General features: G+C 41.6%; 1 protein-coding gene across 2 annotated transcripts in view; it reads left to right on the top strand.

Moving 5' to 3' along the window:
• The window catches only part of GALNT2 (polypeptide N-acetylgalactosaminyltransferase 2), a 92,936-nt gene extending 86,012 nt beyond the window's left edge, over nt 1–6,924 (top strand). For both annotated transcript variants that reach the window (XM_085055451.1, XM_085055452.1), the window contains 2 exons: nt 2,708–2,827; nt 4,023–6,924. In XM_085055451.1, the coding sequence (XP_084911577.1) occupies nt 2,708–2,827; nt 4,023–4,178 (276 nt within the window). In that variant the 3' untranslated portion in view covers nt 4,179–6,924. The remainder of the gene's footprint in view (nt 1–2,707; nt 2,828–4,022) is intronic.
• The last annotated feature ends 9,691 nt before the right edge of the window (nt 6,925–16,615 follow it).

Genomic DNA, 16,615 nt, shown 5'->3' with positions numbered 1-16,615 from the left:
AAATCAAATGTAATATTAATCTGTCAAGTACATCTGTTAAAATAGAAGGCTGACCAATTAAAAACTGCTCTTGAAATGAGTATCAGAATTTTGCTCTGATTTAAATTAAAAGGTGAAAACCCTAAAATAAGATGAAGCCTAAAATGAAGCAATTTCCTGGAAGATGTAAGATGACAATTCATTCAAACCAACATGTGAGAAATGCCTCCTTTCCCTACCGTTAAAGAGAATTTATCTGTGGAGGCTTTTTCAATTACCTTCATGAAAGTACCCTCATCTTTTCAGAAACCACACTGGTTTTGTTTTGGGAGAAAGGGTAGATGTGTCACCAGTGTCTTAGAGCAGAAATCTTAGAATTTCCTGCTGATGTTGTGTATTCTTTATAGATACACAAAGTTATCTTCCTCTTTCAAACTCCCCTTCCCTGAATGAGACCCTGCTCTTTCTGTGTTGTTTCTTCTGTGACACTGACTTTGACAAACCAGTATGCATTTACTCTGAGCAAGTACCTTTGAGAGCACATTCAGAGGCAAAATGGGTCAAAACCAGGTTTGATGTCCACGCAGAACTCAGATTGCAAGGAAACTGCATGGAAGGAGAGAGACAGGGAACAAACCACAATCTCTCAATCTGTACTTTGTGTTTTGCACCTCAGTCTTATCAAAAAGTTTTTTGGGGAGTTGAGATTACAAACAATCAGATATTGTAGACTGTGGCAACCTGCTCATATAACTTGAAAAGTGTACTCTGTCTTATGTTCAACACAACTTAAAATGTAAAATGTGAGTAAAAATGGGATTTCTGCCCCCCTTTCCCCCTGCTCTCCTCTCTCCCAGGTGGGTAGAACTCAGTGGTAGTTGTGCACCTCCAAAGGGCTGAATAGACTGTAGTGCATTTGACAACATGCAGGGCTGTGATAAGGAGCTAAAAGTAAAACCAAATACACTTAGGACTGAGGGGAAAGTTTCAGATTAGTTGTATTCTCTCAACTTCTCAATTTCTGGTTTGACACAGATTTTCTCAGATATTCTGATTTTTGTGTAGAGCTATCCAATTTCCAGCCTGTTCCCTGAGCATATACACTGCTTGCAATTTTTCTTCTCTGGTGTAGTGGAACTTGTTCCATCTTCTCTCCATTATAGTCATCGTCACTGATCACTGGAGGAAAGCATCTATATGCTGTGTCTCATAACATGAAGAGCCATCATGTAGATGTCTCCAGCAACAGAGCTTGGAGCTTTTAGGAAGCAGCTCTACCTTTGACTTTTAAATGTGTTAATTTCTTGCATGATTTCTGTTGTGGCTGGGGCTCATACAGCCTCTTGATGGAAGGGTGAAGATGTAAAAAGGCAGTAATTTCAAGGCTCTAACTTTCTGACTGCAGGGCTCTCAGACACAAGTTTTACTATGTAGCTGGTAGTATTTTCAACTGTCATTTGTTGGTATAAATCTTACAGTGGAAGGGTTCAGGGCCATTTGTAATTCCTGATAAGCTCTGAAAATAACTTGCTTAATTCCTTTAGTTATGGCTAAAAAAATTGGCTATTAATATTTTATTCTATATTAATGGCTCTTGTTGACATCTTTCAAACTGGACAGAACTGAGAAGGCAAGTAATTTTGCTGTCATCTGGGGTTAACATATTGAGAGTAAAAGGAGAAATTATCAGCTTAAGAGTTTGGAAGACAAAGGGATACACAGAGTTGTCCTGGCTTTGCTTTGTTTTCTGCAGTTGTCATCATTCTGGCACTTGCAGAATATGGTAGCCCTCCTGTGGCTTGGGACCTGTATGATTGTGATTGCTTGTAATCTCTTGGGTTGCAAGTTCTGACAGCATCCTGAGCATCTGTTCCCAAAGAGATTTAATAATTGTTACATCTGCTGAGGTTTCCAAGTAATTATACAAACCAAAAATTGTTACAGTATCAGAAAAACAAGAAAAAAAAGGATGGGATTAATAACTTATTTTATTTCTGAAATACTGGTTGCATGCAAAATAACATTTAAATGTGGCCAGGCTTGGCCCTGTATATCTAGGGTTTTCTATTATACAACTCTAAATCCTCTTTAGTTGCTTGAGAGAAGCTAATCATGCCATTTTAAGCAGTTATAAGCATGATTTGGATAATTAACCTGGCTTTAATCAAGTGGCTTCTTTCCTCGAAGGATAGTTAGACAAATGGAGACCAGTGTGGACTCTGGAGGCTAACTTGGAAGGAGGAAAGCATATGGTCAATATGCTTTATTCAGTGTGTGGGCAGGGTGGCCAGTGATGCTGCAAACCAAGCTTTTAGGGTTTTATGTATATAAGTTCTTATATGTGTATACATATACATATGGAGAAAATCCTTTCTACATAGAAGATAGGGGGAAGGTGTAATACACACAAACACATAGAAATAAATGTCTAAGTAAGCATTTGGAGGAATATTTTCCATGAGGCTCTGAGTGACTGCCCGCAGCAGCTGTGTGAAGCCAGCAGAGGGAGCAAGTAGCCCTGAGCTGGTGTGGTGACACTGAAGCAATTGGAATTACTGTGATTGAAAAGGACTTTTCCTCTCCTGCCTTGTGGGAAGCAATGAACTGTTCTAATGCTTGTGTGCATAGCTATTTGCAGGATTTTAACCTGTACTGTATATGTAGAGATAGCATGTACATGTGTTAATGTGCACAATTTTGTACTCTTTGTTTCTTTTTTTTTTTGTAGGAATGGGCCTTAACAAAGGACAAGTCAGTGAAACACATGGATTTGTGCCTTACTGTTGTGGACAGAGCACCTGGTTCACTAATAAAACTTCAGGGCTGTAGGGAAAACGACAGCAGACAGGTTAGTATGTCATGACTGCACTCTGCAAACAGTGGGGAAAACAAGGATGGTGAATAAACTATGTGCTGGTGATCATATCTTCTATAGGCTCTACTTTGCTCTGTTGTTTGTGTGTGTAAAGGATTCATGATCTCTGAGCAGAATAGGCTTTATCCCAACCAGGGGCCTTACATAAAGGTTTCACCCAGTGATGTGTAACAGTGTTCAACTGCCACGTGGGTTTTCTGAAAGAGACTGCATATTCCACAATGTCTTTTTGAAAGGTCTTACTCAGTGAAGTTTAAATATTACTTATTTTGTGTCTCAGAAGAATGTGTTTTGGCTTTCCTTCTTTTCAGTTGCAGTGTGTTTATAGCAGCTACTTCTAGACTCCTTGAACTCATTTTTATCAGTGCAGCATTGTAACTTCATCTATTTCCCATGCCTGAGGAAAATCACATTTGCAGAGTCATACCATCTTTTTAATCTAGTCATACAGCAACTCATTTCTTTATGCTGAGTCATCAGTTCTGATCATCTGCCAGCTTCCTTCTGTATTTCTGTTTTTGTAGACAGGTAACTGAAACAGTGTTCCCTGATGAAGGAACTTTGCCACTTTTCAGAAAAGGAAACATAGGAAGCAAGATTTTCTTGATAAGGTTTACAGGCATAATATGGTAGATATACAAGAAAGCTCCCCTTTTTTAAAAATCCTGTATTTGGGGTTTATTCTATCCTTGACATCACCTTGGACAAAGAACTTCTGACAGCACAGATTGGTTGCCTTCTGTAGAATTGAACGGTGTCTGACAAATTTCTGGATTTCTGTAAAGTTGTCTATGCTAGTGAATATGCTTCTTGCTTCTCTTTGCTCAGTATTGTTGTATGTGGATGGATTTTGATTCTCATTTTTTTCTTCAGACCAAAGGTTTCACACAGGTAACAGGGTGGAACAGTGTATTTGAGAAGTTCTGAACTAGAGGGAAATGTGTTGGTGTATTCTGTGTCTTGCAGAGTGCTAGCTGAAAGACCAGTTGTTTTGGCAAGGCTTGCCAGAACTTACAGACTTATGAATCATCTGAACTGCTCCTATTATTGCAGTTTTTCCAGCTTTCCAGGCATGAGACAGGGAAACTTATGAAGACTTCAAAGGACAGGATGTAGAATTCTTCCTTTTCCTGCTTTTCCAGGTCAATAACTGTATTTTCTCTTCCAGAAATGGGAACAAATTGAAAGCAATTCTAAACTGAGGCACGTTGGCAGCAACCTCTGTCTAGACAGCCGAAATGCCAAAAATGGTGGTCTCACCGTTGAGATCTGCAATCCTTCTTTGTCACAGCAGTGGAAATTCACACTTAATCTGCAGCAGTAGAAGGACTTACAAGCAAAATGCTGTTTCAACTGAAAAACATGGGGCAAAGTTTTGATTGAATTACTGATGTATTTCTTAAAACTTTCCATGGAACTTATATACCTCAGTATTCCACCTTTATCTGAAAGTAGAGTGCTGAAGCAGACACCAGGGATCCAGGGGACTCGGAGCACTGCAAAGATGTCACTGAGCATGACTTCACACAAAGAAGGAATTGTGTTGCAGACTTCAACTGTTCCTTTCTGTCTTCAGCTGCTACTTGCACAGCAGATAATTAACTCTAGGAAGAACTGACGTATGATAAACAAAAGGATCTGAAGAAACATCTGTGGGGAACAAAGTGTGGGAGGGAGGGTGGGAAAAATTACTAGGAGAAGGTCATTTGAAAACTCTGTTGGAATAGAAGTCATGGTTTGTCATTTCCAGAACCAGAAGTGTCATTTTGAAGTTTTGGGGTTTTTTTTTCTCCTGTGTGTACTTGGTAATTTGAATATGAACTTTTCTATGATGGACTCTAAATATAAATATATGAAAGTATATATATTGTCAGCTCCCAATGATTTTGTATCAGTTTTCATCATCCTATAATTATCAACAAAGTGATTGACATATGTATAACCAGAAATTGGATTGGAGTGCTAGGAGAGAGAAACTTTGAGGGTGCGGATTTTGTGCTGCTGGGTATGATGTCCGTGCTGACACTGGATGCTTTTGCTTTGCAAACTGGATCTACTTCTTAACATTTCACCCTCGCTGGAGATCATGGAACTCAGGAGGAGAAAGAAAATAGCAGAGGAAGTCAATGCATCTGCCCAGATGATTGTTTGGATTGTTTATTCCAACTCGGGAATTCATCACCTGTGCTCTGGATAATGTTAAACTAGTGCTTGATATTTGTGTTGATCATTTCTGTAGTACTTTTTGTCTTTAAATACTTCTTCCTTTGTTATAAAATTATAAAAACTGCACAGAGCTTTTGTGCAGTTGTGTTGGTTCAGCACAGTTTTATTCTGGGCCCTAATGAGAAAAATTTGTCTCAAACTCCCCTTTTGAGTTGTAGAAATAAGTTAGAATTGTAACATCACTGACAACAGCACAAGATCTGAATTTTAATTTGCAAGGATGAGCAGCTATGGAATATCTCTGAATTGCACTTGCTTAATTTATAGACCTACTACTGGGGAATTTTCTTCCTTTTTGTTTCTTTAAATGTAGTTTTTGAATGTATTCAGGCTTGACTCTGGGAATCGGCCTGGATACCTGCATAGCCTATGTGTTTTTAACCATAGAACTTGTGCATTTTGCAGCTTCAGTCCAGCTGATGTCATTTTTATAAAACAATGTTCTCAAATTTAACCCCAACTTTGACCTGTCCTTTCTTATGTTTGCATAGACTATATACTTTTTTATTAAAAGCAAATGCTTCAATGAGCTTTTAAAATGAGAAGGAAAGTAAATAAGTATTAATAAGTGAGACAGCATTGACAAAAATTAGTGCCGACATAGAGTGCCAGGAAGTGATTTTGGAAAGATGATGGATCTTGGAAAAACATAAGGGTTGATCTTAAGGACATAAAAACATCTGCTGTACTGTAGTATGCTGGTACAGTCCCCCTCTTTCTTTGTCCTGGGAGTAGAGTAGTTCCTCATTTTTCATTTTCCCTTTGCTGTACCTCTGCATCAGGTGTAGAGATGGTACTCTCGTGGGCAGTGTGGATTTACTGTGCCAGTCAGTGTGCCCATGAATACCTTGTGTGTCTGAAGTTATGACCTGCAGCTACTTGTATACCTTGTGGATGGGGGCATTAAATCCAGTTTTACCCATCCATCATCATCTGACTTTTTTAATGAGTAATTAATACTTTTTCTCTGCTTATCCACAATCCACTTTCTCCAAAACTTGCCTGTTTTAAAGGCCAGACAGTGGATAACCTATTTTCAGCTTTTAGTCTCTCCCCGTAGCCTTTTAACCTAGCTGAGAACTTGAACAACGTGTTTCATAAACATAGCAATAGATGCCTTCATGTTTTGGAAAACAAATGCTGCAATACGAGCTCAGCAGCAAGCCAGTCGTTTGAGGCTTTGAAAAACAGAATTTAAAAGGAAATTAAAAAACCCAACCACTCAGCTTCAACCATAGAAATGTTTCCATTTGCAGCTTTGATCAAATTGAGAGTAGTACTCACTGAAATCAGCAACTGCAACTCTGAATATTGATCTGCCTCTTATCTCTGAATCAGAATTGCTAGTAAAAAAAATTTTAAAAATACATATTCCATCTCTTAGGTCTTTAATGACAACATTCATAAAGTAGGAATATTTTTTCAGTAATTCCCCATGGATGCTGTGCATAGGGGTTTTAATATAGGAGCTGTATGTTGCTTTTCTTTGAGAGAACAGACAAGAAGGGGTATCCTTTTGTTACGTTTACATGACAGCGTGCCAAAGTTACTTACTGTGATTTTAGGGGTTTTTAATGCTGAAGAAATTCACCCATTTGAAAGATAAATTAAGAGCCCTCAAAGCAAATTGTGATGGAGTCTCCTGAGAACTTTTCTTACCATCTTCAGAACAAGAATGGTGATACTGTTTATTTTGCAGATTTTCAAAACATAGTTTGGAAACTGGTTTTTTTCAGTTGGTTTGAAAAGTCTGCTGTACAGAGCTTGTACTTGTTCATTTTATAGATGGAAACCATCCTTGAAAATTTGTTTAACTTAAATAAAGAAGAACGCTTTATAGATAAGTGCGTGCTGGTTAATAGAACTGAGTAAAAGTCTGCCCAGAGCCAGTAGAAGTCTGCCTGGAGCTGGTAGATTCAAGTAGTTTTCAAACACTTCCTTTCACTTGGTTGCTTCACAAAGCTCCTGTTCTAAAGGTGTGTATATGTGGGTGTATATTTGTATTTATGAAAAGAGATTGTTTGTGTTTATTATAATTTTGAGGAAATTCTTATTTTAGGAGCTGTGTTACACTGAGGAGAGGGTTGATGCTGACTGTATAGTCACCTGCAAATCTATTGTCAAGGCACTGCCCCTCCTGCCCCTTTCAGGCCTGATCTTCTGGAGATCCCCACTGTACCAGTCTTTGCTCCCAAACAGGGCATAGCTTGGCATCCCCTTGGCAGAGCTGGGCTGCAAGCTAAGTGGGATGGAGATGGGATGGTGCTCCAAACATCTCATCTGTGATCTTCTGTCCAGTCACAGGTCAGCTTTTGGGGCACATCATTCTTTCCTACTCCGTGGCATACAGGGTTAAGTTCTTTGCTCCTGCTCTAAGAAACAGCCTTGCAGTCAGCCCCAAGGGCATGATCAGCCAGCAGAACCTGCAGAAGCATCTGTAGGAAAGAATGAAACACTTCCACTCTTTCAGTTGTACTGACAGGAAAAGTTTTGCCTAGCAACCTGTGGGAGAGGAGAAGTCTTGGGTACAAGCTTTCTCTGTGTAGCAGAAGTCAGTGACTTTCAAACTCTAAATTAAATCAAGAAAATAGGTCTTTAATATTAATGGTTGGCAAAAATAAAAAGGCCTTGTCAAGCTGCAGTAAACAAAAGGAGCAATTTTGCATCTGTAGATTATATCTGAGAATTCAAATGAGGATTCTCTTATCTTAAATGCCCTTTAACACCTGGGAGCTGGAAGGTGATACCTAAAGATAATTACAACAGGCTTCTAGTAACAGAGCTTTTAATCTGATCCAATGTTAAATGTAGGAGTCTGTTATGTCTCTGCCTAGAGTCTTCCATGGTTCCTGTTTTTACTCTTCTCAGTTCACTTCCTAGTGTAAGTAGCTGGACTGAATGAACCATCCAGCAAATTTTGCATTACTGCTGACCAGAACTCTCTTGTTGCCATGCTACCTGAGTACATAGATCTGAAAAAAGTTTCCTGTTCATTTTCTGGAAATTCAGGTCAATGCTTTTTAGCAGCTTTTTATGCATGGGTTTACTCTGCTTGCTTGTCACTATGCATAAAAGCAGATGTCTTTGTACCCATTTTCTAAGGGAATGCTTAATCTTTACTCTTTGTGGATTAGCAAAAACATATTTTAAATCCTGAATTTTCAAGAAGATGCCTGTCTGTGTTTGGAAAGGAAGCTGAATGTTGGGAGAAATTAAAAGGCTATAACCTGCTTGAGGTAAGGATTGTTGCCTTGTTTAAAGTGGATTCTGTAGAGCATTGCCTGGTTCCTTTCTGGAGTCTTACTGCTGTGACCTTCCTTATTTTAAGATGTTTAATTTTTGTTTACAAATACCAACATCTACTTTGCCTTACTTAGGTTTATTTAAGATGTAGATATGAATTTACATGGCCCTGAGTGGCATGCAGGCATCACCTGTGTCCTCCCTGAAGCCTGAAACGCAGTGAATAATTTCATAGCAATAACTTGTTACAGAACACTCTAGCAAGAGGCTTGTTCCTCTACAGAATAATTTCAAGTGAATGAAGCTACTGAAAAAACTTTGGGATAATAAGGCATGATTACAGACTGAGCACAAATGTCAGAGTTGCATCTTTTGTTAGTGTGCGCATTTTATTTACAGCCTAGCATCCAGTAGCTATTTTAAGATCTGCTAGTAATCAAGCTTAAAAATTGGGAATAAAGTCACAGATGTTCTCTCTACAGCCCTCCAAGAGGTCTGAATGGGTGCAAAATACCCTTTTGATTTGACTTGATTTCTTGCAGCACAGCAGCGTGTTGCTGCTCTGTATGCAGGAAGAGGGATCTGTTTAATTTCAAGTTCCTATTTCTATCCAGCAGATGTTTTTAATCCAAGGATTTTTTGAGGTTTTTTTAAATTAAAAAGGATCTGGATGTAGCAAATAGCTTTCTGTCAAACCTGTATTAAATAAAGGTCACCTTTGGTAGTCTAGTAAAAACAGGGTTAGAAAATTACTACTGAGGGTTGTTGTGCTCTGGTAGTGTGCTGAGCACCACTTCTGCAAAACACTTTTCTTAACTTTTTTGCCACCTTTCTTCCTGTCCAACAGGTTGTTTTTGAAGTGGGCATGGGTGGATTCCTGGTGGCAGCTCCATGCTCAGCTCAGCCAGCCTATTTATTGCTGCTGAGGGGGAAAAGAATGTTGATCCTGTCTCTCCTCCCTCGGGATAGTGTTTCTGCCCATTCCATAAGACAATATGGGGAAGGCTGGCAAAAACAAACAAACAAAAAGAAAAAATAGAAAACAAACAACCCAAACCTAGAAAACATTGTTACTTTTGGTAGCTAAAAGCTCTTTGGGCTCACCTTAACTAGACCGTAAAACCAACCCTCATGTTTTCATAAGAGAGCCTGAGGTGAGGGATGTTCTGGTTTGCTGTCTAGTTGAGATGCCTATAGTAATACTAATAACACTAATAACTTATACCAAAAGAGCCTTATTGCTGAAATCTAAAGCCAGCAGCACCTGTACTGTCAAGACAGGAAGAACAGGGGGTGAGAGAGAAAAAAAGATTTTAAGTTTTGCATCAAGGTCTTGGTTTCAACATTAATGTTTGACAGCAAGTTTCCTTCTAGAAAGGGACATAACACTTTGGTCTAGACAATCTGGAGAAAGAAAATGCTCCACCCTGCATGCAGTTTGTGCTTTGTGTGGCAAGGAGCACATCATACTGGTGTTAGGCTCTCTGCCAGCTGGTTTCAGAATTGTATGAAGATGTAGCTCTTTTCCTGTTGAATGAGTTATTTGAGAGAGGGTAGCATCTTTAGGTCACTGGTGAGGGTCAGGGCTTCTGTCACGGGAGTAGCTTCAAAAGAAAATGACACACTTACTGGTATCTTGGTGTCTCGGTAGAAAAGATGGGAAGTGAAAGAGGTGCAAAGTGAGAGGGTGTGGAGAAGCAGATGCAGAGCTGCAGCTTAGAATGTTTCAAAGTCAGTAAATTCATAATTTCAGGAAAAATGAGATTGGGCTATCATCTATCTGCTCTTACAGCATCAGCTGTAACATCTTCAACAGTGGTATCTCTGCCAAGTCCTCAGCTTTTGTTTGGATGTGACCTCTGGCAAGAGCTGAGATGTAAAAGACTGGATACAATTTTCAGAAGTTTCTAGGACTGTTAGTTTTTAAAAATAAAATTTAGGAAGTTAAACATCTTGAGAAACAGATGAATTTGAGAATTGGGAAATCTTGCTCTTCAGCTGATCTAATTCTCCTTTTGTCAGCTCTTCCAATAGAAGTTTGTTTTAGTGACTAATTGCTTCCAGGCTAAATGTCTAGATTCAACTCTTAGCCATTTGTCTGCTAATTATGTTTAGTTCCTTAAAATATTTTTTCAGTGCAAAACAGGGCTGTAAAATGTGCAAATTTATAAACATGTACCAGGAAGCCTCCAAGACAGACATTGATGGGAGCCTGAAGGGCAGGTGGAGGAAATACTATTTGGTTTTAATTCCATTCCTTTGCTCCTCCTTAGGCAATTGGTTACTGGGTTATCAAATCCTTTGGTCCATGCTGGCTCACATTTTCCAGCTGAAGTGTCCTGAGGCTGGACAAACACATGGGAGCATTGAGCACCTTTGGAGCACAGCAGGCAAGGTAAGACAATGCAGCACCAGGAACGTGCCAAGGGGTGGTGCCAGGTGAGCACTCCCAGAAGGAATGACTGAGCAGCTGATATTTAATGTGCTGGATGGAGAATCCCTTCTCCAGCTCTCATCTCAAATCGCCTTTGGTGTCCTTAACTTCTTGCATAAAAATGTGAAAATGTTTCTGGCTAATTTTTATATTCTAACAGAAAATGGCTGCAGACAGTTTTTAAATTTCAGACTTCTACAAAGAAAGAGGAAATATGGGGGGAAAATGAGCCTAGAAAGGATTAGGAAATCAATTTTGTATTTTGTTGTGAATAGTAGTTTAGTGCCTTTGGGGACCAAATTCCACACGATTTAAAAATTTTTGTTCCTATCCAAAACTCTGCAGACATAAACCCACAGACTCTGCATTCTCAATAGTCTCTTAGGTAGAAGATGGCATCTTTGAGATTCTGGTATCTTTTCATTGCATAAGTCCCTAAGGACACTCTGAGAGCTTCTGAAGAAAGCAAGTTATATGGAGTTCTGAAAGCATGCAATGGGATTTGCAATTAGCCTGGATGCAAAGATCTTTGTGCTGGATCTGAATTTCAACCTTTGTTAGCAGTGCCTGGCGAAAGGCTTGTATGAGCTTCTGGATCTCCTCAGCTGGCACAAAGTGGGTCCTGGTCCAAGATGGGACACCCTGGGCTCCATTGCTAGAGAAATTATGATAAAAAGGGCAAGTGGCTTTTGCCCCTGGTAACCCCTGCACTGTGGGATTGGTTGGAACCAGCTCTGCTGGTTTTGCTAGTGCCAGTGCTACAGGACTTCTGTGATCCACTTTGTAGGATTTAACACTTTCTGGTAATGAAGCTGAAAACATGCCCAGCCTGCATGGAGCAGAGCTGAGCCTGGCAGGAGAGAATGATGCCCTTGTAGGAAGGACCATCAGATAACTTTCCAGAAAGATTAAGAAATAAGAAAAGCATTCACTTATATGGATTTAACCAAATAAAGTCATTTCATGGGGGACACAAAGGGTGGGCCAAAATCCATGTGACAGGAAGGTGACATTTTAGCCTGCTTACTTCATTCTAGCTTTGCCTGAATATTTGTGTTGGAGGTGGCACCACATCAGCCTTGCTCCCTGCGCCCACCAAGGTCAGAGCAGGATAGTCACAAACAGTTTTACTGCTCATGTTGCTGTGTGAAGAGTTCTGTTGTTGTGCTGGTGCTCTCTGGTGGGGCAGGAGAGGTTACCTGCCCCTTGCTGGAAAGATTTTGGGGGTGTTGTACATACAAAGGACGCAGCGTGAGCACAAGGTATTCCCAGAGAAAATGCTTGTCTGTGCCAGATGGTTATTTCTGTGTTCACCTATGCATCCCACCCCACTGCTGTTTTATCTGTGGGAAATGTCCTTCCCTCTCCCAGCAGATGGACTTGGCTTCCCTTGTGAGTAGGATCAGAGTCGTGCATCCTGTTGGCAGCTCTGCTTTCTTTGACTGGGTGCCCTGGAGCACCAAGTTTCCTTAGGAAAGCCAGAGATGGCAGCAAGACAAGTTTCCTGCCGGTTCCCTTGTTCCAGTTTCCTCCTTTTGGCAGAACAGAATTTGATTTTCTTTCTCACTGTTATTATGGGCTGTGAAGAACAGCTCTTAAATTAGCCCCGAGGAGGTGGAAAGGTAGAGGAATCACTGTGGGGAGTTTGGTCTGACGCATGTAATAAGCACAAGCTCTACCTGATTCGACTGATGAACCCTGTCATATGCACAGCCCTCTCCCCAGCTTGTTTTTGTTGTTTTAATTAACTTTTGGCAGCCATTCCAAACGCAACTCCTGCACCTTTTTCTAACCACTGCTGCAATGTTACAGTGAAGTTCTTTGGCCATAGCTCAGTTTGGGATGCTTGGGTCCACCCAAGGAGCATCCCATGAAACTCAAGGCCTGTGGGAATTGCCTAAATATCCCACAACAGTGATCCCTTATCACCTTTTCCTCCTGCTCCATCATTTTCCCACTGCTTTGAGCAGCTCAGTCCTACAGCTCTGCTGCTCTTGCCACTTCTTTGGCACACTCATGCACTGTTTGGCTCCTGCTGGACATGTGCCAAAGGGAGCACTTGCACAGCACTGTGGGGAGCACTGGGAAGGGCAGAGTTGGGCTCTTCAGCCATCCTGTGTGGATGTGCACCCGTGGGGATATGTGTGACACTGGCCGTGTTACCAGAGCCTCTGAATGCTGTCCTGCTCCAGGGGAGACTTCTCCTGGAGCACCTAGCTGATGGGGAGGGGAGGGAAGGCAGCACACAAACCCCTTCAGTGCCCTGCAGCATCACTGGGAAAAGCAGGATTTAGGTCACCTGCCGGGGGAGCAGTTTGGTCTCTGCTGATTGCTGCTATCACACAGGCCTGAGGTTCTGAGAGGAGGGAAGGGCAACTTTTGAACCCCAAGTGTAAATTCCCTTGACTGCAGATCAGGTGTTATGTTTGCTTTCAGAGAGGGAAGGGTGCTTCACAACCACCCATTTTTACATAAATCTGCCCTAAGAAGGTAGAGCTGCTCGTGCATTCCTGGGTGCTTTAGCCTTTGTGTAGAGTCCTGAGGAACAGCAGCCACGTCAAATCTCATCCACTGCTGATTTTCATTATCCACATGAGAAACTGGGTTAAGCTATCTCAGGCAATAAAATCCTGCAGGCTACTGTGAGGCTGTCATTGCTAGAGAGGCTCTGTCAGCTGGGAAAGGACACTGCCTTTGTGCAACAATGAACCTCACTACGTTATAAATAGCTCCTCGTTGTTTGAAAAGAAACAGTCAGAGGAAAGTCTTTCTGTCTTTCTCTCTTTCCGTTCCAGTTTTCTCCCTTTCAGGTAGCAAAAAAGTGGTTTGGTTCTTTGCAGAGAAGGGTAGGAAATGGTTGGTCTGGCATGTCTGGGGGTTTAACCTGATGCACAGGTGTGGGGCTGAGTCCTACCCACAGAGCTGCAGGACAGCATTTCCAGCTCCCTGGGATTCAGGCTGTGGCAGGGCAGCTCCCTTGCAGCCCAGTTGTGTTTGGCACCTGCTCTCCCTTGCTCAGAGGGAGCTTGGTCATCACTCCTGCAGGCTGCTCTTTGGGGCAGCAATCAGGGAAGTGTCCATCCCAGTTCATGAAATGTGATTTACCACTGGCCTGCTGAATGACCAATTGATGCTTCCATTGAAATTGGGTGGTGGTGTTCCTGAAAAAATCACAGTAACAAAATAAACAGATCAGATATGCTGGCCTGTGGGAAAAAGTTCCTGAATTACTTTTGCTTATCACATGAACAATAGAAAGCTGTTGCTGACACCCCGAGTCCACTTGAATGTCTGCTTTGTGTGTGTGTGTGTGTGTGTGTGTACTTGCCCCAGGCTAGGGGGCTTTTTTTTCCGGAAAAGCAGCTTCTAAAATCACTGTAGTGCACCATGCCTTGAAATTGGCTGCTGTCATCCCAGGCAAGAGAATGCTGCAGTGTATGGATGATTTGTTTAAACTGTCTATGCCTTTTTGTTGCACTGGCTAAGACCCCTGAAAAGGCTACAGATGTTTAGCAGCTGGTCTGTCCTACTGAAATACCTTTCAGATACTCCAGGGTCTCACACACCAAGCTCCTGGCTGCAGTAACAGGTTTTCTTCATTAAAAGTGCAAGCATTTCTTCTATTTTAGTAAGTTTATTAAACCTGACTTGCAGTATTTAATAGCACTGTTTGCTCAGTCTGGTTGCAAACTGTGGGTGATCATCCGTGATTAATTTAGCAAATACTTGACACTACCTGGTGTCTGAAAAGACAAACTGTGGAACTCTGCAGTGGCACTTTTCTGAACAGAGCAATGCTCTACCTGCTCAATATTAATCATGAGATAGGAGCAAAAAAAGGTGATTATTTGGACACAGAAACGCTATGCTGATGTTACGCTGAGCTACCTGTTGGGATGTCTCTCTTCCATCCAGTCTCAGAAGTAGCAGTGGGTTTTAGGTGCTGGTGAGTTGTTGGACACAGTAATGGAGAGGGCTGAAAAAAGATGAATTGGCATGTCAAGGAAAAGAACAGCACACATACACTGGAGGAACACCAGCAGGTACGGAATTATGTTTTTCTTTGCAAGTGTCAGACAGGATCCTTCCTCTGTGGCTGAGTGAAGATACAGTTGCTTATGTTTGGAGAACAGGTTTTCCAGTCCTAATGTCCAAGATATAACTTTGTCCATTAATTCACATTTGTCTTTTTCTCCAACAGTTTCAATGTTAAAAGACTTGGGATACAGATATACTAGTAGGCAATGAGCTTTTCCAGTTCCCAAGAGTGATTTGCAATTTATTCTGGCATGGTTGCCTGCAGATGCTAATCCTAGTCACAGCAAATAAATTACTCTCCCCTCCCTGCTTTGCCCCAAAAACTGCCATTTTGGGGGGATTATTATTTGGCATCATTGTACATAATTTGTACATCATTGACTGTTTTTAAATTTTCTGTCTGTTCAGGAGAGATGGAAGAGGTTTACTTTGCTGTTTCTCAAAGAGTTTGAGACAAGTTGCCATCTTATCCTGCCCTGTCGTCCTTGGGGAGTCAGAATCTGGCAGGAAGAGTATCTACCCCTCTTTTAAGGTTGCCATCCAGCCCTGAGTGACAGAAGTGGAAAAAGGAAGGTATTTTGGCTTGTTGCACCTCGGTGTGCTCACACTGCAGTTGGTACCAGCTGCCTCCAGGCCAGAGCAGGGCAATGGCTGCACTGTGGGAGGTGAGTCCATCTGCTCAGGGAGGTGATTCTCATCCAGGTTTGTGGATTGCCAATTCCCCATGGATCTGAGAACCTCCTTTGTGGTTGCTCTTGCTTCTTTGATGAAGGACAGACTGCACATTCCCAGGCAAAACCTGTGACAGGAAACATAATCTGCAAAAAAAGCCCTGGTAAAATGCATTAATCCCACAGCAGTATTGCTGGTGCAGGTGCTCCTGAAGAATCCTGTCCAAGCCCTCACCTGGGGAAGAGGGAACATCACAGGAATGAGGGAGGTTTCTGGCTTCTCAGTTTTCATCACCTTTTGTGTATTGATTTCTTTAACTCTCATTTCCAAAGATAAAACTATGACTGTGCTGTAATCTAAGGAAACTGGAGCATGGAGACTGTCTCTGAAGAGAGTGGAGATGGCTTTGCTTTGCAGGGGTCTGATGAGATGCCATTCATTATTGCTTGTAAAGTGCTTTTTCAACTCTCAGGTGAGGGTGCTTTAAGAGAGTTTGTGCTTTGACGTGGTGACAGCTGGGGGTGTCCATCTCTGCAGTGTCTGTAAGGTGGCGTTTTTAATCTCTCTGTTCCTCTCCAGGGACAGAGGGACAAGTGGAACAGGATATTAGAAAACACTGCAAAAGGGAATGCTAAGTTTGGTTTAATTAAGAAGGACCACATTGTTGGAATTAATTGCAAATTCTCTTGAGAATAATTTCACGGGAGATTGAGTTACTGCAGGCCCTGGCCTGATCTGAATGGATGGCAATGTGGTAAATGACAGTGTGGAGGTAATGTGTGTGTTTCTGTGTCAACCAGATCCTGGATTTAATAATTTTGTAAATGAAATTCTTTCTTTTATTCAATTAGTGTGTTAAAAATTATTTGCATTGCTTATTGTACCTCTGATGGTGTGGCCTGATTATGCACAGTGTTAGCTCTGGTCATGGCACATCCAGGGAACAAAGTACTGTCCTGCTGGGGGCAACCTTGACAGGGAACAAGGAGAAATTCTCATTTGGTGTCTGGCACAGCTGAACATCTCATCTGGTGTGTAGCTGATCTCGCTGCAGGAGCTTGTAATCCCCTCCTTAGGTCCCTCCTGCTGTGTGTGCCTGTGGAGTGCTGCAGGGAGCCACCTGTGCATGGCTGTTCCCATCCTGGGGA

This window comes from Lichenostomus cassidix, chromosome 3 (assembly GCF_008360975.1).
Source record: "Lichenostomus cassidix isolate B80296 chromosome 3, HeHo_3.0, whole genome shotgun sequence".
In the NCBI taxonomy this organism is placed as follows: Eukaryota; Metazoa; Chordata; class Aves; order Passeriformes; family Meliphagidae; genus Lichenostomus; species Lichenostomus cassidix.
Note: the sequence above shows the minus strand (reverse complement) of the source record. Positions and strands in the feature narration are given on the sequence as shown.